The following is a 24,221-nucleotide window of genomic DNA, read 5'->3' on the forward strand; positions in this document are numbered from 1 at the left end:
TTCAATAATATTGTGTACAAATACCAAGCAAGACAGGTTATTAAACCTTAAAACGTCATAATTTACACTTTATTAAATAAAATGATTTGAACATTCATCAGAAAAGAGCTCCAAGAACTTTGCAAACCTTATGCCTCACAATACATTTGTTTCTTATTGCTTATCATCATCAGTGATTCTTTGAAGCAGTGCTGACTTTGTAAAGATGGCTGTGGTGGAAGTAGGATCCAGATACTGATGGCTGCCATTTCATGTGAAGATGCCCGTCTAGTAACTAACCCTAACAGCAGTACATTCAAAAACTTACTTGAAGAGGCTTTTATAAAACATTTTCCTTCTAACCAATTTTATTGCAAGATATTATGAAGGTTTGCATGTTTATTCTGGACAATTTCCCACCCACCCCCTCAAAATTGGGCACTTTTGTTATTTATATGTGGGTATGTTTTGTCATCAGCTCTACCACTTCATCTGTGGGATAAATAAGGTTTTATAAAATTTTAAAGAAGAAGAAAAGGAAGCCAGACTGATTTAATGGCTGAGTCTGAATTTAACCAAGGTGCCTTGAGGCCAAACCAAATAATCTAATCATTGGATGGCACTGACTCTGTCACCTTTAATAAGCATCAAAGGAAGATGTGTATATATTATGGTAGTGCCAAAATGGGCTAGATGCTTTCCAAATAAGAGGAACACAGTCCATGCCCCCATAAGGCTCATCTTTTCCCTGAAATTTTTTTTTTAAATAAAGCTATTTCTGTGTTCTGTATGACAAGTCTAAAGCTAACTTCTAGCGTTTAATGAGGGCATCATTGTGAAAGCAGTATCTAAAAACGACAGTGACCCAACTGTTTACTGTGATTTAGATTAATTTTAATGTTTGCTACACCTACTAACCAGCTACAACCAAGGAAGAGGACATAGTTCAGCTCAAAAATTTGAAGTGTGCTGGAATATTCCTGTAAATGTTTGATCACTCACGTGTTATTACAGCCACACTGTCTTGAAGTCGCAATTAAAACTGTCTGAACATCATCAAGGTCATTAAGAATATTACTGAGCATAGGACTTCATTCCACTAGGTGCTCACAACTTCATTAGGTGTTGAGGGCACTCAGTACTTGGAAGGTCAGGCCAAAAGTTCTTAAATATGGTTTTTTTCATGTAGAGACATTATGCTATAGGTTAGCCTGTCCGGTTACAGAATGGCTGATCGCTGCTTGCTGACTTATTTGGATCTTCCATTGTGACCTGATGCTTTCTGCTATTCCGGTCACAGTCTTTATTACCAGCTATGTAGTGCTTGTGTGATATGTACAAATGGCAAGCAAATCCACTTTACTTGGGACTAAGCCAAGAGTTAAAAAAAAAAAAAAACACCCAAAAAAGGGCACCAGGGCTGATAGGTGACTAACAATTTACCATCTCATGTACCTGCAAGCCATTTTGTTTTTTCTAACAAGCTGTATTTTAAGTCACAGATTTTTCAGTTCTACCAACTAGGTAATTTGCTGGTTATTCTGTAACACCCTCTGATTACCAAAAGGAGGGAAGAAGCAGCTGTCCTTGCCTAGCAGCAGTGTACTATCCAGATAAAGAGAGGTAGTTGGCAAAAAACATTAAAACTAGAAAAACATTTTATGCTACCATGAAGTTAGAGCTCAGTTTCATCCATTTTATTAAATCTGCCAGCTTTCTAGCATGAATACTGTAGAACAGCTTACTATGAGGTTCACATGCTACCTGTACCCCAACATAACTAAAAGAGACTAGACCATTTCAAGCTATTTATCAAAACTTCACAGAATCATAGACTTTAAGGTCAGATGGGACCATTATGATCATCTAGTCTGACCTCCTGCACAATGCAGGCCACAGAATCTCACCCACCCACTCCTGTATCAAACTCGTGTCTGAGCCATTGAAGTTCTCAAATTATGGTTTAAAGACTTCAAGGTGCAGAGAATCTTCCAGCAAGTGACCTGTGCTCACAGGGCTTCTGCCAATCTGCCCTGGAGGAAAATTTCTTCCTGACCCCAAATATGGCAATCAGCTAAACCCTGAGCATGTGGGCAAGACTCTCCAGCCAGACACCCAGGAAAGAATTCTCTGTAGTAACTCAGATCCCACCCCATCCAACATCCCATCACAAGCCATTGGGCATATTTACTGGTAGTAGTCAAAGACGAATTCATTGCCAAAATTAGGCTATCCCATTATACCATCCCCTCCATAAATTTATCAAGCTTAGTCTTGAAGCCAGATATGTCTTTTGCCCCCACTATTCCTCTTGGAAGGCTGTTCCAGAACTTCACTCTCTGATAGTTAGATACCTTCGTCTAATTACAAGTCTAAACTTCCTGATAGCCAGTTTATATCCATTTGTTCTTGTGTCCACATTGGTACTGAGCTTAAATAATTCCTCTCCCTCCCTGGTATTTGCTCCTCTGATATATTTATAGAGAGCAATCATATCTCCCCTCAGCCTTCTTTTGGTTAGGCTAAACAAGCCAAGCTCTTTGAGTCTCCTTTCATATGACAGGTTTTCCAGTTCTCGGATCATCCTAGTAGCCCTTCTCTGTTCCAGTTTGAATTCATCCTTCTTAAACATGGAAGACCAGAACTGCACACAATATTCCAGATGAGGTCTCACCAGTGCCTTGTAGAATGGTACTAACACCTCCTTATCTCTACTGTAAATACCTCGCCTGATGCATCCCAAGACCGCATTAGCTTTTTTCACAATATCACATTGGCGGCTCATAGTCATCCTGTGATCAACCAATACTCCAAGGTCCTGCTCCTCCTCAGTTACTTCCAACTGATGCCTCCCCAGCTTATAACAATAGTTCTTGTTATTAATCCCTAAATGCACGACCTTCCACTTTTCACTATTAAATTTCATCCTATTACTATTACTCCAGTTTACAAGGTCATGCAGATCTTCCTGTATGGTATCCCGGTCCTTCTCTGTGTTAGCAATACCTCCCAGCTTTGTGTCATCCGCAAACTTTATTAGCACATTCCCACTTTTTGTGCCAAGGTCAGTAATAAAAAGATTAAATAAGACTGGTCCCAAAACCGATCCCTGAGGAACTCTACTAGTAACTTCCCTCCAGCCTGACAATTCAACTTTCAGTACGATCTGTTGTCGTCTCCCCTTTAACCAGTTTCTTATCCACCTTTCAATTTTCATATTGATCCCCATCTTTTCCAATTTAGCTAATAATTCCCCATGTGGAACCGTATCAAATGCCTTACTGAAATCGAGGCAAATTAGATCCACTGCATTTCCTTTGTCTAAAAAATCTGTTAGCGTCTCAATGAAGGAGATCAGGTTGGTTTGGCAGGATCTACCTTTTGTAAAACCATGTTGTATTTTGTCCCAATTACCATTGACCTCAATGTCCTTGACTACTTTTTCCTTCAAATTTTTTTTCAAGACCTTGCATACTACAGATGTCAAACTGACAGGCCTGTAGTTGCCCGAACCACGTTTTTTCCCTTTCTTAAAGATAGGAACTATATTAGCAATTCTCCAGTCATACGGTACAGCCCCTGAGTTTACAGATTCCTTAAAAATTCTTGGTAATGGGCTTGCAATTTCATCTGCCAGTTCCTTTAATATTCTTGGATGAAGATTATCTTGGGCCCCTAATTTCGTCCCATTAAGATGCCAATCTCCCTTAGAATCCTTAACTTATTTCCTCCAGGTTTTAAAAATCCAACATTTCATTAATTAATCCTCCTTGCAGAGTTCTGTGAATAAAAATGTTCACAATCTTTTGTAATGACAAGACAAAAGCTATTCAAATGTACTTATGAAGTTTCCCTCCAGGAAGCATTATGGGCAGGAAACATTCAATGCAATAGAGTAGCAGAGCTAACGCTTCACAGAAATGAAAGATTCATTTTGCTCAGACTGATAATGCACAAGCTGCATATCGTTCAGCCATACAGACAGCATTTTGAAAAGGAAGTGGTTAGTAAGAGTAGCATTAAGCTGTTTATATACATAGACCCTACATCAGCACCACAACACCTAAATGTTGCTGGATCCTCTGGCATACAAACAGCCTGCTGTGCATCTGAAATTTTCATGCACCCAAGGCTTTGAGTGCACAAAATAAGGAAGCTTAACATCCAAAATTTCATATAATTCACAAGGAAATAAATGCAGCTTGCCTACACAGTAACACTAGTTCCTAATCAAACGTGGTAGACACAATCAACCTTTCAGTAATGTAAATTATCCTTTTAAAAGTCTCCTTTTTTGGAACCTTTTTAAGTTTGTGTGTGAAGTTTTGCAGGAAATGTGTCAGTTTTTCTTTGAACAAATCTTTCTTTCATGGTATGACACCGCAAGGTAAGTTATCTATAAGGAACACAAGCATCCTCATGCAAACTCAAAAGAAAGAAGCATCTATCTGAAAGCTGATGAAAATTTTACTTGCTTTGTGTCATAATGTTTACAGGTTTATGTAATTTCATTACATACAGAGTTGTGTACATTTATAATTTCTAATCACCACCACTTTTTGCATTAGTCTGTAAAGCTTACCTTATTACAGCTTAAAAAACAGAGGCAAAGGACAGCTCAATTTCTGTGCTCAAAGCTTTAAGAAACAGCTATAGCATCTTCCTAAAGAATGCAAAATTTGTGTTTTGCAAACACATGAAGGACATGTTCAAAATTTAGTTAAAATTCCAGCCAAAAGTTAATCCTGTTAGATTAAGTAAATCATTTTTTGAAATGCTGACCTTAGACGCTATCTTCTGCACAGATCAAAACACAGTAAAAAACAAACCAAGGTTTTAAAAAACAACCTGACAAGCAAACAGCTTCATTTGGGGGAAAGTTACTTTTAAATGCTTTGATAAGCAAGAAACAAAATAAAGCCGTTGAAAAAATGCCAAGGGTCAATCTTTTTCTAATGGTGTGTCAGATTTCTTTTGGACAATACACCTCTACCTCGATATAACGCTGTCCTTGGGAGCCAAAAAAATCTTACCACATTATAGGTGAGTCCGTGTTATATTGAACTTGCTTTGATCCACCCGAGTGTGCAGCCCCGCCTCCCTGGAGCACTGCTCTAACGCGTTATATCCAAATTCGTGTTATATCGGGTGGCGTTATATTGAGGAAGTGATGTACTTGCTTTTTTTAATAAGCGGTTAGATCAACATTTGTCATCTATTGCCACAGTGAGGTAAATAAACTACAGGCAAAGCTACATGAGTAGTGTCTCTTTAGGGACCATAGACACGGGACAGTTGCGACATAAGAGTAAGAGAAGACTTTAATCCTTTAAATTCTGTAAAATAGGAATTAAGGTCATTTTGTCAATGCGACGTTTGTTGTTAGCGTTTTATGTCTCCTTCAAGAAGCTTGAAATATTATTGATACAATAGCAAAGAATATCATAGACGATCCATATGAAAAAAGAATCCTTCGGACATTTTTCTATCCAAAGTCCACCATCAGAAATAGCATGCTACTGGGAAAATTACGACTTTTTATTTGTTAAACACAGAGTATGTTTGGCACTATATAAAACTGAGGATAACAGTCCCCCTGCCCATTCTGCTCTAAAATTTACTTGCATCAGCCTTTTTTTCAAATCACAGAATTGAAGTGTACAACGTAAATACACGTACAAATTTAGTTTTAGGCCAGATCCATTTGTCACTGCTCTGATCCCCTCACCTGCAGGTAAGTATTTCAGTTGGTTGTTGGCTAATCGAAGGTGACGTAAAGACCTCAGGCGGCCAATCTCAGGGCACACAATTTCAAGAGCGTTGTCACTTAGGTCCAGAAACTGCAGTTTAACCAAGGAGCCAATAGCTAGTGAGAGAATAGAGACCAAAAAAAAAAAATGAATGTGACCCAGGAGTAATGTTAAAACCTTAATAGGACTATGAGATGATAGAAGGCCTCAATATCTAATTCCTATATCTGAGCAGACTGTGAGGTATTAAAACCATTGGTCTCATAACTGAATGTCATGGGAGTTAAGTATTTGTAAGCGCTTCTATTGATAACAAGCAGTATTGGGGGTATAGAAATATGAAAAAAAATAAATCACACATAAGAGACCATAGATTTTGATATTATTCCAACCATGATTCTTCTCCCATGAAATTACTTTTTACTTTACTTTGCCATCATCTTTATCTGATTTACTCACCCCAGACTGGGAATTTAAAGTTTTCTTTTCTGAAGGTAGGACATGTTTGCTCCACAATAAAATGAAAGGAATAGAAAGGCCAATGCAATTATTGATGCTTTAGGTTTAAACCTACCAATCATGACCAAGCAAAATGAAAGTATTGTATGTAATAATTGGCTTAGCGAGCAGGAATGATCCTGGAACGTTGTTTTATTGATAAGTGCCATTTAGTCTTTTCACTTCCTGTAATTGGAACTAGAGCGAACAACATGTAGATGCATCTGAAAGTTTAATAAAATAGTTTAACATAGTACAAACAAGGATATCAACATTCTAAGCACTACAGTGGTGTATTTCTGTGGATATCTTCAGAATTTCATGGGAACATAAGGAAAACAGGCCTTTTACTGAATAGAATAAAATATTTGATAGTTTCTGCCACTTATTTTGAAGCTAGTAGGGCACTTACCTTCAGGTACAACAACTATGTTATTTGAATGAAGGTACCTGGGGGGAAAAGAACAAACAACACCACCTGTTACCCTCAAGGACTTTGGTTAGATAATCAGTTGGCAAAATGTTCAATCTGAAATTGGAAGAGAAAAAAACCTTCACAGACATTTCTCTTTCTGAGCATGACAGTAAATTTTACAACACTAATTAACATATTCTAAGGTTTCACTTATAATCTATTTAAATCATGAACAGAAATTAAGATCAAGAATGTCTTAGCTGATGATTATTAGAATATTCAAATGTAATGCACATGATCATTGTACTCGCAACTGTTTCATTTCAAGCTGTTGAATGCAATTTTTCTTCATAACAACAAAATATCCAGGATAGGAAAAATAAATCAGGAGTCACCAGATTGCACTAAATTCTGCCATAGGTCCTCTCCTGCTGTGTACAGGGAAAAACCAAACAAATAAATCAACTATGTACACTTACACAAGCATGCAGAATCTACTTGTCACGATAATGTGATTTTTTTTTAAATGTAAAGTACTAAATTAAATTTTACAAAAACAATTTTCAACCAGTAAATACAGTGACAAGTCCAGACAAGTTTCGGTGGCTATTTTAAGGTTGATAAAGTGCATTTAGGGCTCCCTGGTGGTGAACACCCGTAATTACTACAATTTGAGAAGAGCTTAATCCATATCTTTTAAACTGTAAAGATCTGCTTGAAAACAGAAAGACTATATGAAGTTTGTAGGCAAGCAATCAATACCTGAAAATAGAGTTACAATGTCTATTCTCAAAAGATAATGAGTACTCTCATGATTTAAGCATGCGTGTAAAAGATTTGAACAAGCAGTTTTTCTATTGCACTGTGAAACAATGTTTCCCAAAAGCAGGGTCGTGTCCCTCTGGGAAGATGGGAAGATCTAACTGGTGAAGTGAGGATATAGACTTTTCCATTGTTCTGCAGAGTCTCAGTTTTCTGTTTTTTAAAAGTATGTCCTTCGTGTTTGTGGTTGTGTAGAATACTTTCACAATGGAAACCATGTGTAACTTATGTAGCAATGTCTGCCTGTGTTTGAAGACAGCCTGAAACAATATCTCCAAAGTGTGAACTCTCCCACTCATTTCAGTGGATGGTAAGTATGATCATTAATGTTGACACAAAGTATTTCACTGCTCAAAGGACATAAGAAAGCAGAAGTATCATTACAAAGCTCTACACCAGTGTTTCTCAAACTGGGGCCTCCGCTTGTGTAGGGAAAGCCCCTGGCGGGCCGGGCCAGTTTATTTACCTGCCACATCCGCAGGTCCGGCCGATCGCAGCTCCCACTGGCCGTGGTTCACCGCTACAGGCCAATGGGAGCTGCTGGAAGTGGCGCAGGCTGAGGGACATACTGGCCGCCACTTCCAGCAGCTCCCATTGGCCTGGAGCAGCGAACTGCGGCCAGGGGGAGACACGATCGGCTGGACCAGCAAACGGGGCAGGTAAACAAACTGGCCCGGCCTGCCAGGGGCTTTCCTTACACAAGCGATGGCCCCAGTTTGAGAAACACTGCTCTACACCAAAAAAGTTTCTGTGTGAGGGGTGCACCCCTGGTGGGAAGCATGGAAAGTAATTACACTAAGATGAGTAGATCTTTGAAAACACATGGTGGTATTGCAAGGGGGATATATTCAATTTTATTTTCCTGAAGGGGAGCTCAGCTTTCAAGAGTATAGGAAACACTGCTCTAAAGTAAAGGAGGTATATATACAGTAACAAATCAGCATTTTAAATATGAACCTATTGGCAAATTATTCTTTTTACTTCATTTTCTGCTCTAGCCCCAAACCAATTATTATCTCAGCTAACAATTTAAATTGTGTTACTTGACCTACAGAAGCTGCAGAACAATTGCAATCACCTACATACCAAATACATGGGATAATGGTAGCACAACAAAGCTTGGTGGTCATGAGATAACTAAATCAAGTAAATATATATTAATAGACTTCTTTTGCTTATTTGCTGCTTCTTAAATTAACCTCCTCCAAGCAATTTTAGGATTGCTCTTCTAAAGGCATCATCAGATAATACTAAAAGTTCTTGATGCCTGGTGGCAAAATGTCAAACACTCTTAAATATATCAAATACAAGAAAGTTGTTCCACTGTTCCAGTGTATGCGAACCCAAAATATAGGGCAAGATGAGGCAAGATTGTCTCTTCAGCAAGCTGGAGACTGCAATGACCTACAAAACAGTTAAACTATGTTGTGGACATTAGTCCTAGAAAGGTGCAGTTTCAACAGCCAAATTGAGAAGACAAGCTCAGACAGATAACTTATACTGTTCAAACACCCCATGCTTCCTTTAAGTTTGAATTTACAGTATGTACTTCAAAAACACACTGCACTACCAAACCATCCATTAAGATCAGGTCATAGCTGTCATAAAACAGTATGGGAGGTAGGGAGAGCATATTTAAAGTTCAGTTCTATTGCATGATGGTTGTTTGGTGAACTACATCAAATGTAGGGCTCAAAAAATGTATTATGCATCTACTACCCAAATGGGCTATACTTAATTGAAAAGGACAATACAACAGATGTGTTGCCTCCCGCAGCTGGATTAAGGTGCACAGCCCTGGTATGAAGACCAGTACACACCACTTTCTTACCGGATGGGGTGGAGGAAATCAACATTCCCTCACAACACAATCTGAACAAGAAATTATGACATGGAAAGAAATTTCAGCATGGGACTGAATGTAGCTAGTAGCCAAAGTACCGCATTTTATTACCAAGGAGGAAAAACCACATTATACTGAAAAGGAAAAATGTACACAAACAAAGCATTCTTTTTTTTTTTAAATAATTTGACACTGATTAGCATAATAAAGTTGGTCAAAACTCCAACACTCACAATTCCACGAGGTTTGGAAGCTTCTGTGCAAGGTTTTCTGGCTGAAAAAGAAAAAAGAGATTTATTATTTAAAAAACTAACGAGTCCTACTCATTTTAATAACCATGCCAACAAGAGATATCACAAGTGTGTTTCAGTAGAACTGTGTACAGTAGAACAAAATCAGCAACACTCAGCCATGGGGATGGAAGGATGAGAAAATGGAGCACCTGGTGCCATTCTTTCATAGTCTAGAAGTGACATTGATGGGATCTAGAGCAAATTGCATCCAGCCCTCCAAGGTTTGAAGAATGGATTATCAATACTTAGCTTTTGAAAAGGAATTAAAGCTAACGAGTTGGAGATGAGATAGAGGGGTTTCCTAAGCAGCTGCTGGAAAGAAAATGTTCACTGATTTACAGCAGTAGTAAAAAGCAGGAAGCATGCAAGACCACCTCCTAAACAACATATATTTTCTTTGTAATACTGCAGAGCAGCAGGACAAGACCTGCATCCTCTACAGTTTATTCAACACCTCTGTACCAGAAATATCAAACCCATATTTCTTTATGCATGTCAAGATGCACGTCCTTTCCTGTATTCTAACTCACTCCTGGGTGCGCATGCCTGTTTCTGGATAGTCTTTTTAAGCGTAAACAAAAATTATGGCAGTCAACACACTGGGATCAATACGGCTATTTTAATAATTTTAAGACACAGCAGGTTAGATTTTCTCCTGCATCTGAGCTCCATTCAGTGCAAGAGAGCAAAAATAACGAGGGATATGGCAACAACTCTCTGATTCTGAGCTAGTCGGACTAGAAGTTGCTCGAACTCGTACCTGTGGTTTATTCCCCTTGGGTTGCATGTGGTCCCTTTTCCTCCCCTGATACATTCTCTATACCCCAGAGGGAAGGGAAATTGGTGTGGGAGCTAACCGATGGTTTTATGCCATCTGAAAGCTTCTCATAACAGGGAAAACGTCAGCTGGCCAGCGTGGCCAGAAATTGGCTGTTCTGAATTGCTTGAGTTGTGCAAATGAGCCGAGTCAGACATCAGAATTGGGTTTGAAGCTGTGCTAATTGGGTGTATTTTAGCCTAGTAGGGAAACATGTTAGCCTGAAGCATAGTAGGGTTTTTCAGTCATGTTTAGCTAACTCAACTGAGCTAACATGGTTGAAAAACACACCCTTTGTGTCAATCAAGACAGGTCCCTAGGTTTTCTTGGAAACGGCAACTAGTAGGAATTTTAGGAGAGGATGGAATATGTTATGCTGGAAGCCATATTGAAAACCCATATTCAAGGTTAAGAAGATTTTATTGCTTAGGAAATCTACTTTAAATGCAGTGACTGCATTTTGATTTTAAAATTCTGGTTTTAATTATATGGAATGCAGAGTTTAGACATGCAGAACTGGAAATAAGTTTTAATGAAGAACATTTAACAGCACACAGTATCACAGCACAATCACTTACAGAGTTTGGCAGTTTTCATGTTCATTCTTCATCTAAATTTAAACAATATTCCTTCTTAAAACACACTTTTTAGTTAACATATTTCGCCACAATTTGAAATTTGTATAACATAGGCAAGATATGCATATTTCTCATACATAACAATGATGTTGAACATCACTGATTAAAGTGCAAACCTCAACTCAGCCTTAACCATGAAGCAGCAACCAGCAACTCCACAACTGAATCAATTTTCTATATGAAAGTGTCACTCAAGCCACAGAAGAAATGAGGAGATACCTAAGCAGTGGTTGCCACCTGCTGGAAAGTTTGTATTACAATACATTCATTTTCCACATAATATAGCATAGAAAAGTTTTTGCGCAATGTTCTTTTCCTTGTATATTTTTCTCGGTGTTAACCAAATAAATGCAGAAACTAGCTTGACCCTTAAAAACCCAGCAAACATTTTTTGCTTTAAGTTCTAATGGAAAAAAGTTTCAATCTAACCTAACTCTAGATCAATCTTAATGAATTCTTGCCCTAAACTATTTATTAATCTAACAGATACTTCTGGTGTGTCTATTTTAATGTAGTATTTTCTCTTCAACTGCCACTCACCTCTCCCCCGCCCTCCCAAAAAATTTACTTGTTGGCTTTCCCTTGCAAAGTGAAACAGATTTCAAGGGTTTTGAGTGTTTGATCCTCAAATGAATTGCTCTAGAACTGGATGATGTCTTGGAGGTTAAACAGGCAGGGTTCGGGAAGGGACATACCACCTGTGATCAAGTCTTGGCCTTGGCCATCTTTCTCTAAAATCATTTGTAACAAAATCTAAAGATAGGAGCAGTCTTCCTGGAATTGACTGCCGCTTATGACATGGTTTGGCACAGAGGCATTCTGTGTAAACTCTCATGAGTTGCCCTGCATTGGCTGATCGAAGTAGTACATCTCTTCCTCCAAAACAGGTAGTTCAGAATACATGTAGACAACCATTGCAGTTCCTGGAAGTGTCAGATTAATGGTCTTCCTCAAGGTTCAGTTTCTTCACCAATACTATTTAACGTGTACATCAATGACTTGCCAGCAACACTCTCACGCAAGTTTATCTTTGCCAACGATATCTGCTGCAGTTATCAAGCTCAGATCGTCTCAGAAATTGACAACATCCTGAATGATATGAAGCTCATGGCAGACTACCGTAGTCGATGATGCCTGCAGCGGAGCTTTTCCAAGACAGTTTCTAGTCTATTTCCTCTGCACAATGCAAGTGCAAGCCACGAGTTAAAAACCATCATCCCAGAAGGTATGACCTGCCAAGGCACCTGTGGTCATCCCTGAACTGGTTTTGAACAGGACAGGGCAATTGTACGGTCAATCTCTTCAAATGAGATTTCTCTAACGACCTGTAATGTAGATGCAGTCAACTTCAGACTGTGTTGGATATCCTTGATGAGTGCCTACTTAGTAGTTATCAGTGATTCACAGTCAAGCTGGAAGGGCATATGGAGTGGGTCCCACAGGGATCAGTTCTGGATCCTGTTCTGTTCAATATCTTCATTGATGATTTAGATCGAAAAGATGGGGACCAATATGAAAATTGAAAGGTGGATAAGGAATTGGTTAAAGAGGAGACTACAATGGGTCGTACTGAAAGGTGAACTGTCAGGCTGGAAGGAGGTTACTAGTGGAGTTCCTCAGGGATCAGTTTTGGGACCAATCTTATTTAATTTTTTTATTACTGACCTTGGCACAAAAAGTGGGAATGTGCTAATAAAGTCTGCGGATGACACAAAGCTGGGAGGTATTGCTAACACAGAGAAGGACCGGGATACCATACAGGAAGATCTGCATGATCTTGTAAACTGGAGTAATAGTAATAGGATGAAATTTAATAGTGAAAAGTGCAAGGTCATGCATTTAGGGATTAATAACAAGAATTTTAGTTATAAATTGGGGACACATCAGTTGGAAGTAACAGAGGAGGAGAAGGACCTCGGAGTATTGGTCGATCACAGGATGACTATGAGCCGCCAATGTGATGTGGCCGTTAAAAAAGCTAATGCAGATTTAGGATGCATCAGGGGAGGTATTTCCAGTAGAGATAAGGAGGTGTTAGTACCATTCTACAAGGCACTGGTGAGACCTCATCTGGAATACTGTGTGCAGTTCTGGTCTCCCATGTTTAAGAAGGATGAATTCAAACTGGAACAGAGAAGGGCTACTAGGATGATCTGAGAACTGGAAAACCTGTCATATGAAAGGAGACTCAAAGAGCTTGGCTTGTTTAGCCTAACCAAAAGAAGGCTGAGGGGAGATATGATTGCTCTCTATAAATATATCAGAGGAATAAATACCAGGGAGGGAGAGGAATTATTTAAGCTCAGTACCAATGTGGACACAAGAACAAATGGATATAAACTGGACACTAGGAAGTTTAAACGTGAAATTAGATGAAGGTTTCTAACCATTAGAGGAGTGATGTTCTGGAACAGCCTTCCAAGGGGAGTAGTGGGGGCAAAAGACATATCTGGCTTCAAGACTAAGCTTGATAAGTTTATGGAGGGGATGGTATGACGGGATAGCCTAATTTTGGCAATTAATTTGGCAATTGAACTTTGATTATCAGCAGGTAAGTATGCCCAGTGGTCTGTGATGGGATGTTAGATGGGGTGGGATCTGAATTACTAGAGAGAATTCTTTCCTGAGTGCTGGCTGGTGAGTCTTGCCCACATGCTCAGGGTTTAACTAATCACCATATTTGGGGTCGGGAAGGAATTTTCCTCCAGGGCAGATTGGCAGAGGCCCTGGAGGTTTTTCGCCTTCCTCTGCAGCATGGGGCACGGGTCACTTGCTGGAGGATTCTCTGCAGCTTGAGGTCTTCAAACCACAATCTGAGGACTTCAATAACTCAGACATAGGTTAGGGGTTTGTTACAGGAGTGGGTGGGTGAGATTCTATGGCCTGCATTGTGCAGGAGGTCAGACTAGATGATCATAATGGTCCCTTCTGACTTTAAAGTTTATGAGTCTATGAGATCGGGGTGGGCAAACTACAGCCCACAGGCCAGATCTGGCCCCTCAGGGCTTTGGATCCGGCCCGCGGGATTGCCCCCTGTGGCGCCGCAGGCCCCGTGCCATTCTCAGAAGCGGCTGTCACCACTTCCCTGCAGGCCCCCGGGTGGGGGCGGGCAGAGGTCTCCGTGTGTTGCCCTTGCCTCCTGGCACCACCCCCCGCAGCTCCCATTGGCCGGGAACGGGGAATCACGGCCAATGTCAGAGACATCCTCCCCTTGCCCTCTCCAGATAAGGTGGGAAGGGATGGGGATGGGGAGAGTGTGGGGGTCCCAGGCTAGGGGTGGGGTCATGTGGAGGTGGTCACAGGGGTTACTCCCCTGACTCCCAGCTTCTCTTCTCTCCCCCTCCCCAAAAATTTCCCCACCAGTTGCTGTCCTGTCAGGGTAAGCAGCTGGCACGCCAGGACACTTTGTTTATTTAGGTTTACCTCCGTGCCTGTGGATGCTCGAGGTAAACAAACTGTCTCAGCCCCCAGTGGCTTATCCTGATGGCCTGGGAGCCAAAGTCTGCTGACCCCTGAATTATAGGGTCGTCTTATGAATGGATTATAAACATTTTCCATTTTTACTTATCCATCTTGTGGGGGTCGGCTTATAAACGAACCGGCTTATGATCGAGTACTCCACGCTGATTAGGCCTCAACTGGAGTATTGTGTCCACTTCTGGATGCCAAATTTTAGGAATGATGTGGACAAATTGGAGAAAGTCCAGAGAAGAGCAACAAAAATTATTAAAGGTCTAGAAAACATTACCTAGGAGGGAAGATTGAAAAAATAGGGTTTATTTAGTCTGGAGAACAGAAGACTGAGAGGGGACATGATAACTAGAGCCCTGCACAGATATAAAATTTGTATCCGCATCCAAGCCGCGATCCACAAAGATATTCACATCCGCAGATGTAGATATCTACAGATATATAGCAGATATCCATGGGTTTTTGCAGGGCTTTAGTAACAGTTTTCAAGTACATAAAAGGTTAACAAGGAAAAGAGAGAAAATTCTTCTTCTTAACTTCTGAGGATAGGACAAGCAGCAATGGGCTTAAATTGCAGCAAGAGAGGCTTAGGATGGACATTAGGAAAAACTGCCCGTCAAGGTGGTTAAACATTGTCATAAATTACGTAGGCAGGTTGTGGAATCTCCATCACTGGAGATTTTTAAGAGAAGGTTAGATAAACACCTATCAAACGCTATCAAATGGCTGGGCACACTGTGCATATGCTGAGAGACCTGAAGCCCACCAAAAATCTTATCTATTGGATATCTGAATTTCCAACATATATAACAGAATGTGGTGTTTAAATCTTCTCAATGGTGTTTAGCACCATTCAGGATCAGCTTTTCTGAAAGACCAGCAGCAGGCTACAAAAATGCACTTCATCACTCTTTTCAAATCAGAATTTATCAAACTACTATAAACATACAGACAATAAGAAGTATAACAACTTATCATACCAGGGTGGTCAAGGAGTTTCTTTTCATATAGAGTCTCTCCAGGTACTGCAGACCCTCATCTTTCAATAATTCCAAAGGAAAATTATGCAGATTTCGGTAATTTAAGAACAAGTTCTTGTGCCTTTCCAGCTTTGCCTCAGAGATCGTTTTACAAAGTTCTGATGCCATTGTTGACTTTGTCGCAGGCTTCACATTAGAGCTCTACATCTTCTGAATGCACATCCATTTCTAAAGAGAAAGCAAGAAAAGGAAAACATTGTAGCAATGAGATACTCAATACAACTAACGTTAACAACATGGAGTAAGGAACACAAGCCAAAATAGGGAAAGAACAGGCTGAAGACTATTTAGATAAGTTAGATATATTCAAGTTGGCAAGATGAAATTCTTCCTATAATTCTTAAGGAACTACCTGAAGCAATCTTAGAATCATTAGCACTTACTGTCAAGAACTCATGGAGGATGGGTGAGGTCCCAGAGGACTGGAAAAGGACAAACATAGTACCTAATTTTAAAAAGGGGAACAAAGAGCACCTGGGGAATTATAGACCTGTAAGCCTAACTTTGAGACCTGGAAAGATATTGGAACAAATTATTAAACAATCAATTTGAAAGTACCGAGGGGATAACAGAGTTAAAGGGAATAGCCAGCATGGATTTCTCAAGAACAAATCATGTCAATCCAACCGAATTTTCATTGACAGGGTTCATGCCTAGTGAATGTGGGGAAGAAGTAGATGTGATATAAACTGCATTTTGGTAAGACTTTTGACACAGGGTATGTCTACCCAGCAACTAGACACCGGCCATTGGCCTGTGCCAGCCGACTGGGGCTTGTGGGGCTGTTTCATTGCTTTGTAGGAGCCTATGGGGTGGGAAGGTCCCTGAGTCCAGACTCCACCCCGAGCCCAAGTCTACACTGAAATGAAACAGCCCTGCAGCCCAGGCCCCACGAGCCCGAGTTGGCCGGCATGGGCTAGCCACAGGATTTTCTTTGCTGTGTAGACATACCCACAGTCCCACATGACATTCTCATAAGCAAAATAAGGAAATGTGGTTTAGATGAAATAATTATGAAGTAGATGAAAAACTGATTTAAATACTGTACTCAAAGAGTAGTTATCAATGGTTTCTATCCAGTTGGGAGGACATAGCTAGTGGGATTCCGCAAGGGTCAGTTTTGAATGTGGTACTAGTCAATATTTTCATTAATGACTTGGGATAATGGAGTAGAGCAGTGGTTCTCAAACTAGGGCCGCCGCTTGTTCAGGGAAAGCCCCTGGTGGGCCAGGCCAGTTTGTTTACCTGCTGTGTCCACAGGTTCGGCTGATCGCAGCTCCCACTGGCCGCGGTTCGCCGCTCCAGGCCAATGGGGGCTGCGGGAAGCGGCGGCCAGTACGTCCCTCAGCCCGTGCTGCTTCCCGCAGCTCCCATTGGCCTGGAGTGGCAAATCACGGCCACTGGGAGCTGTGATCGGCCGAACCTGCGGACGTGGCAGGTAAACAAACCAGCCTGGCCCACCAGGGGCTTTCCCTAAACAAGCGGAGGCCCTAGTTTGAGAAGCACTGGAGTAGAGAGCATGCTTACAAAATTTGCGGATGGGGATGAAGGGGTGTATGAGGGATGGGAGGTGCTATATGGCCGGGAGGGGATGAATGGGTCGGGGGGGCGGGGGAGGTGCTGCTTGGTCAGGTGGGAGGATGAATGGGTCTATGGGCGGCAGGAGGTGCTGCATGTCTGGGGGGTGGGGGGAGGGAGATGAATGGGGCTATGGGGGAGGTGCTGCACATCTGGGTGGGGGGGATGAATGGGTGTATGGGAGTAGGAAAGCAAAGTTCTTCAGTTAGGAAGGGAAAATCAAATGCAACTACAAAATGGGAAGTAACTGGGTAGGTGTTAGTACTGCTGAAAAGGGTCTGAAGGTTATAGTAGACACAAATTGAATACGAGTCAACAACATGATGCACTTGCAAAAAAGGCTAACATTCTGACATGTTTTAGGAGTGTTGTACATAAGGCACAGGAGAGAACTGTCCCTCTCTACTCAGCACTGGTGAGGTCTCAGCTGGAGTGCTGTGTCCAATTCTGGGTGCCACATTTTAGGAAAGATGTAAAGAAATCGGAGAGTCCAGAAGACAGCAACAAAAATGATAAAAGGTATAAAAAACTTGACCTATGAGGAAAGGTTAAAAAAAAAATACACTTCAGATTTGAAAAAGAAAAAAAAAATAGAAAATGAAACGTGCTAAGGTAACAAAACTAAAAATCAATCTAAGCCTGAACTCCCACAGACTTCATTTTACTTCTGCTGTATAGTGTTAACTAACATAATTCTCTTTATGCTTCCGCCTACAGTGGGATACTATCTTGACTAGCACTGCTATAAATAAGAATTTGTTTAACAAAAAAAAAAACAGGTATCAAGAGTATTGATTAGGAGCCTAGCACAGGAAGTCTATTCAATGGTCTATTCTGCCAATGTGCCAGGGACTTAGGCAGACAAGTTTACATTCATAATGAAAGAACAGACCAGGGAGCTAACAGCTCCTATCTACCAACAATATTTTCTGTTTGCTCTCTTAACTTTTTCTTGATGAAGGCATTTTTAACCACAAGTAGTCCTGGAAGATGACCAGCTACCCAGAAATCAATGTGAACTTTATCTATTGAACAGTAATTGTTGTAAATACAACCTTGTCTCTCAGATAAGACTAAGACTCCTTGTATAGATCAAACTACCTTATCAGTTTGAGTAATGCTCTTGAGCTCCAGAACAAGCCTTCACAAACAGTCCATATTCTTCTGTAGAGTTACATAACTATCTTCTTTATAGGCCATTCAGAAATGCTAACCACAGCTCAGACATAACATCCCTCATACACTTCAGTGCCCTTCACCTCTAACTCAGCAGACTGAGTTACCCTCAGGTCAGTTCTGAAAGAGTCATAACCTGTGTTCCCTGTAAGTTGCTTGCTTGTGGGGCTGACCAGGAAACATTCAAATGCCACCCAGCTGATAAGCAGATCATGCACAGCCAGCAGCATGAGTTCAGGTGCCCCACCCACCATGTTGCTCCGTCATGTAGCTGCTCCTGGGACCCTCTTGCTGGCAGTGTGTGGAGGCAGGGGCGGCTCTAGGAATTCCACCGCCCCAAGCAGAGCGGCGCGGGGCGCACTCTGGCGGTCGCCGGTCCCGCGGCTCCGGGGGACCTCTTGCAGACGTGCCTGCGGAGGGTCCGCTGGTCCCATGGCTCTGGTGGACCTCCCGCAGGAATGCCTGCGGATGCTCCACCGGAGCCACGGGACCAGCGGACCCTCCGCAGTCATGCCTGCGGGAGGTCCCCCGGAGCCGCGGGACCGGCGACCGCCAGAGTGCGCTTGGCGCGCTGGGGTCTGGAGCCGGCCCTGGTGGAGGGGTGGGGGGCACTGAGGTCAGGATGTCCCCCTTTCCCCGCCCCAGAGCAGGAGATCAGGGACACAGGCTGACTCAGGACTGGAGCTGCAGCAGTGTAACTGAGTGCCTTTCTTAAAGAGACAGTGCACTGTTTCTGAGGTTTCCCCAACAGCCAGCTCACAGTCTCTGTCTCTCTCACTCACACCCACACAGTCTATGTATCTCGCTAACACACAGTGTCTTTCACATTCACCTCCCAACATATACTTGTATTATTATTATTGTTGGTGGTGTTTCTTCTTGGTATTTCCTGCAATGCACATATATTCTCTGTAATTTTATTCTTTCAAAGTGTGTTATTTTAGTGTTTTGACTGGTCTATGCATTTCATAATTTTTATTTCTCATACACTTACATTTAATTCTTTGAGTAGTGAATTCTAAAATGCCTAACCTGTCCTGGCTGGAGTAATTATCCCTATGGTAGATTATAATAAATATTTTTACAAAAGTTAAGTTTTTTGTTTCTACTGGTGGTGCACATACCTCGGTGCACATACAATTTATTCTGCACATGGATGGAAAAATTTAGAGGGAACATTGGTCATAACTATTTTATGGCTGTTCAGTTACCTGTAAGTAAGACAGCATCAGTACAATTCCAAGTGAGCCAGCATCCACATCAGAAACAGCCTTACTATGATTGACAGTTCTTTGTGGACAGTCTTAGGGCATGTTTACACTGGCAGAGTTACAGCCCCGGGAGTTACAGCACCGCTCAGAGCATTGAGGGGAAACCACTGTTGTGCGTTCACACTGTCAAATGCCTGCGCAATAGTGTGCTCACACTTGCGGCACTTGCAGCAGTATTCGGAGCAGTGCACTCTGGCCAGCTATCCCTCTGCTACTAAGAGTTGTGGGAAGGCGGAGGGAGTCACGGGGCATCCTGTGTCTTGTCCCAAAGCCCTGTGATGCACTGCTTTGCATGCCAACAATCCCTGTGCTTCCGTCCAAATTTGGTGCCAACTTTCAGTGGTTTGTGTATTATGCACCCTGCCTCTTTGGGCTGCAAGAATGGATCCCGAACTGTTGACCAGTATGTTGCTCACTCTGACCAACACATCATGAGTGGCAGTGAAGTTATTCCTTAAACTACAAAGGCAAGAGGAGTGCGATTTTGATCTCACCACACGTAGTAGCTATGACACGAGATTGCTTGTGGTATTCATGGGGGTGCTGAGCACAGTGCATAACATTGTAGATGGCTTTGCACAAATGGGCTTCCCTAACTGCGGAGGGGCAATAGATGGCATGCATATTCCAATTCTGGCACCAGACCACCTAGCCACTCAGTACATTAATCGCAAGGGGTACTTCTCAACGGTTCACCAGGTGCTTGTGGATCACCGTGAGCATTTCACAGACATTAACGCATGCTGGTCTGGAAAGGTGCATGACACATGCACCTTTCAGAATGCTGGCTTGTTCAGGAAGCTGAAAGCAGGGACTTTCTTACTGGACCAGAAGATCACCGTAGGGGAAGTCGAAATGCCCATTGTGATGCTGGGAGACCCTGCCTACCCCTTAATGCCGTGGCTTATGAAGCCATACACAGGGCAACTTGACAGCAGCAAGGAGCAGATCAGTAACAGGCTGAGCAAATGCCGAATGTCTGTTGAGTGTGCTTTTGGTCATTTAAAAGCCCGCTAGCACTGCCACTATGCGAAGCTGAACCTGGCCGATGACAATATTCCTATGCTTATAGTCATGGGCTGTATGCTCCATATTTGTGAAGGGAAGGGTGAAAATTTCACTCAGGGCTGGACTCAGCACCTGGAGGCTGAATTTGAACAGCCAGAGACCAGGGCTATTAGAAAGGCACAGCATGGGGCTATAAGCATCAGCAATGCCGTGAGGCAGCAATTTTAAGCTGAAAGCCACTAATATTTGTTGCTATGCTTAGGAGTGCAGTGCTTGTATTGCTAGGAGGTGATTGGTGCAGACAATGCAATATGGGGGTTTAACATAATTGTATGTTGCTTTGCAGGGCTCTTTGTGCTTTCAATTAATAGAATAAAGATGGCTTACAAACCAACACAATTCTTTTATTTAAAAACAACAACTGGAGGAGAGTGTCAAACCAAAAAAAGCCATCAGCCGTGAGGGGAATGGAGGAAGGGAAGGTCCCAGGAGGAGGCGGGGTCCCAGGATGGCTAAAGATTTGTGTATGTCCAGGGATCATATCCAACCTCCTTTGGAGTACAGTGCAGTGGGTACTGTACTTCAGCAGGGCCAAACTGCAGAGGGATGGGTGCGAGTGCAGTGGGTAGTGGGAGTTTGCAGTGCTGGATTGCGATGGGGGACGAGTAGAATGCCGTGGGTATATACTGGAGCCAGGAGGTTGATAAGAGTGTGTTGGCGGTGTCTGGGGGGAGCATGGGAAAGTTTTGCGACAGCGGCTGTGGGGGAGGGCGGGTGCGAAGCTGCTTGGTTTGCAGAGCTAGTATCGCCTGGAGTGTGTCTGCTTGGTGCTCCATAACCTTTAAGAGCCGCTCCGTGGCTTCATTCTGGCGTGCCGTGTTCTCCTTTCGGTCCCTCTTCTCGCTGTCCTGCCACTCCTTCAATTTCTGTTTCTCAGTGACGGAGTGCATCATAACATCAGGCAGAAAGTCCTCCTTAGCTCTTCTCGGCCGCCTTCTAATTCTGCACAGCCATTCAGCTGCCAATAACAAAGAGGGAGGCTGGGCTCCCAAGGTCATCTCTGTGAAGTTTAAACGCAACATTTTACAGAAGCACTATTGTTTGCAACACAAAGAACACCGATTCAGTGATTTAAGACACAGCCAGTACTCACACACCTGCCACTAACTGGCTGACCCCAGGAAAGCACACATGAGCCACAAGATCCCCAAAATGGTGAGCAGCCGCAGGGGCAGGGTAAATCACTCTTCCCGGACCCTGCTATACACTGGGCGCGTGGCTCTTGGGGAGAGCCAGCAGTATGGGGGAGCCTGATAATCATTCCTGTCCCCACATTTTCCACAGAATGTGATCATTATGGAAGATATCTCGCTGCTGAGGGTGAGCAGGGAATCAAGGGAGGGTCTTCTCCAAGACTGCGGCTTCCTCCTTGGCCCCTATGCAGCTCATCTGTGTGCAGCAATGGTCCATCCCCATCCCCACCCCAATCCCAGGACGGCACAGTAGTGCAGGAAAGTTACCATTAATGGGGCAAGAAAAAAAGCAGCTCTGTCAAAGAACCCGCGGCAGCGGATTGCCCAGTATCTCCACCTGAGTTCCTGGAGATCTCAGAAGGAGATTCCCATGAAGTGAGGGAGTCAATCAACAGCCTATTTTGCTGCTGAGATTAGGCATGCGGTGGGAGACAAGCCTGCATTCTACAACCCTCCTGCCCCCAACAACTCGCTTCAGCGATTCCCAAAATCAAATCCACTTACCAGGGGCCTCCTCTCCTGCTTGCACTTCACCAACATCAGATAGCTGAGACTGGCTAGCCTCCTCTGGGGTAGAAAAGAAGTCCTGGCCGCATGCATCTCTGACCTCAGAGTCATCCTCTACCTCTGGGTCCCCCTCCTCATCCAAGATTTCCTCCTCTTGGCTCCGTTCACTTTCGACTGGCATGCGAGCCACTGAAGTATCCACAGTAGTCATCACAGTGGAGGTGGAGTTGCTGCTGAGTATTGCGTCCAGCTCTTTGCAAAACCGGCGCAGCACCGGAGCAGTGGTTTGCATCCTACACCTTGTTGTGTGCATTCTGCAGGTCCTTCTCTTTGATCCTGAACTGCACTGTGTCCCGGTCATGGCCCCTTTCTGTCATACATCGTGAAATCTGTCTGTAGGTATCATAATTCCTACAGCTGGAGCGCAGCTGGGACTAGACAACCTCCTTTTCCCAAATGCTGATGAGGTCCAGCAGCTCGGCATTGCTCCAAGCAGGGGATCAGGCTGTTACGTGGAGCAGGCATGGCCACCTGGAAAGATGTGCTGAGACCACTACACACATCACCGAGCAAACAGGAAGGGGACTTTCAAAATTCCAAAGGAATTTATGGAGTGGGGATGATGGTTGGTCACCTGAGGGCAGGGCAGTAGAGTTCAAACCGATGACCAGAGGCAAGAACAGTCATTGTGGGACACCTCCTGGAGGCCAACTGCAGCGCTTGTAATCGACCACAGTGTCTACACTGGCACCGCAGCCTCGGTGCAGAAAGCTGTACGCCTCTCGTTGGGATGGTTTTTTTAAAGCGCTGCAACTGCACAGTTTCTGTGCACTAGGTGGTTTGGCAGTGTGTACACCTCGGAGTTACAGTGCAGAAAGCTGCTTTACTGTGCAGAAACTTGCCAGGGTAGACAGGGCCTTAGACAAATGAAAACAGAGACAATTGCCCTCACCTCTAGAGAGAGTCAGTAAGGCAACATATAAGGGAAGCTCACATTTCTAGTGCCCAGGCTTTCCCAGTTCAGTGGACAGATGGCTTCATTCTCCAGGATTCTAAACCAAGCATGTCACATCAACATACATTTTTTTCTCTTAAAAAAAAAGCATAAAAAACACTCACGTGATGTACTGAGAGAATATTTATGAGTATTATTATATCATGTTCCCTGTTACAAGACATGACCATAGAATGCTCACTATCAAAAGTAGCCATGACTGATGCAGAACAAAAAGGTTAATGCACGTCTTAAATATCTCAGACTGTAGATTCCACTTTTCTACTGTATTATGTACATTTCTGAAAGCATGAATTGGCTTGTAATGTGGATTTCTTACAAGCACCAAAGACACGAAAGCATCCAAAAACAGTCTAAAATCTTTTGCAACATGCCATCCAGATGTTCTTTACTGAAAGCTGAAATTATGGAAAAACTACACAACTCAGACTCAACATCCCCAGTGGACCAAATGTAACCCTGGCATAAGCAGGCACAATGACTGGTGAGTTCAATGGGAGTTTTGTGTACTTATGCCAGAGACGAGTTTGACCCACTGTGTTTGGGTTCCCACTTCCAAGGTCAACTACATACACTTTCCCACTCCCAACAGCCAGATGGTTCATCACTAAATACCCCCCTTTCAAAGCACTGAGACTGAGTTCAGTAACTGATGGCATGAGAGCATAGGCCACAGAGAAAGGGGTGGCTGTTCCAGTCCTACATGGAGGTTACGAGTGGAGTTCTGGAAAACCAGTTGCTTCTACATCACTGGAGAAAGGGGAGAATGAATGGGATAATGGGGAACTGGGGGCTGCTGTTTCATAGGGTGGGGGGACTGGTGCATGGACGTACTATGAGAGGAACC

At 42.8% G+C, this 24,221-nt stretch overlaps 2 protein-coding genes across 2 annotated transcripts in view; both read right to left on the reverse strand.

Moving 5' to 3' along the window:
- LRRC28 (leucine rich repeat containing 28) overlaps window positions 1–24,221 on the reverse strand; it is a 74,255-nt gene that overhangs the window by 48,717 nt on the left and 1,317 nt on the right. Inside the window, exons 2-5 of the mRNA XM_044979473.1 lie at window positions 15,507–15,734; window positions 9,541–9,581; window positions 6,640–6,677; window positions 5,708–5,845 (exon numbers count right to left, since the gene is read on the reverse strand). Of these exons, the coding sequence (XP_044835408.1) occupies window positions 5,708–5,845; window positions 6,640–6,677; window positions 9,541–9,581; window positions 15,507–15,674 (385 nt within the window). The 5' untranslated portion in view covers window positions 15,675–15,734. The remainder of the gene's footprint in view (window positions 1–5,707; window positions 5,846–6,639; window positions 6,678–9,540; window positions 9,582–15,506; window positions 15,735–24,221) is intronic.
- Window positions 16,065–22,726, reverse strand: LOC123344047. Its single transcript, XM_044979782.1, has 3 exons — window positions 22,357–22,726; window positions 21,350–21,659; window positions 16,065–16,077 (listed from the first exon to the last, which is right to left on the reverse strand). The coding sequence occupies exons 1-3, from the start codon at window positions 22,718–22,720 to the stop codon at window positions 16,065–16,067; spliced, it is 687 nt and encodes a 228-aa protein (XP_044835717.1). The 5' UTR covers window positions 22,721–22,726.

Source organism: Mauremys mutica, chromosome 11 (genome assembly GCF_020497125.1).
Source record: "Mauremys mutica isolate MM-2020 ecotype Southern chromosome 11, ASM2049712v1, whole genome shotgun sequence".
In the NCBI taxonomy this organism is placed as follows: Eukaryota; Metazoa; Chordata; order Testudines; family Geoemydidae; genus Mauremys; species Mauremys mutica.

Coding starts and splice junctions, on each gene's coding strand:
- LOC123344047 (XM_044979782.1), bottom strand. CDS start 22,720: ATGACCGGGACACAGTGCAGTTCAGGATCAAAGAGAAGGACCTGCAGA. Junction 21,660..22,356: donor AGCAGGAGAGGAGGCCCCTG/GTAAGTGGATTT, acceptor TAAACTTCACAG/AGATGACCTTGGGAGCCCAG.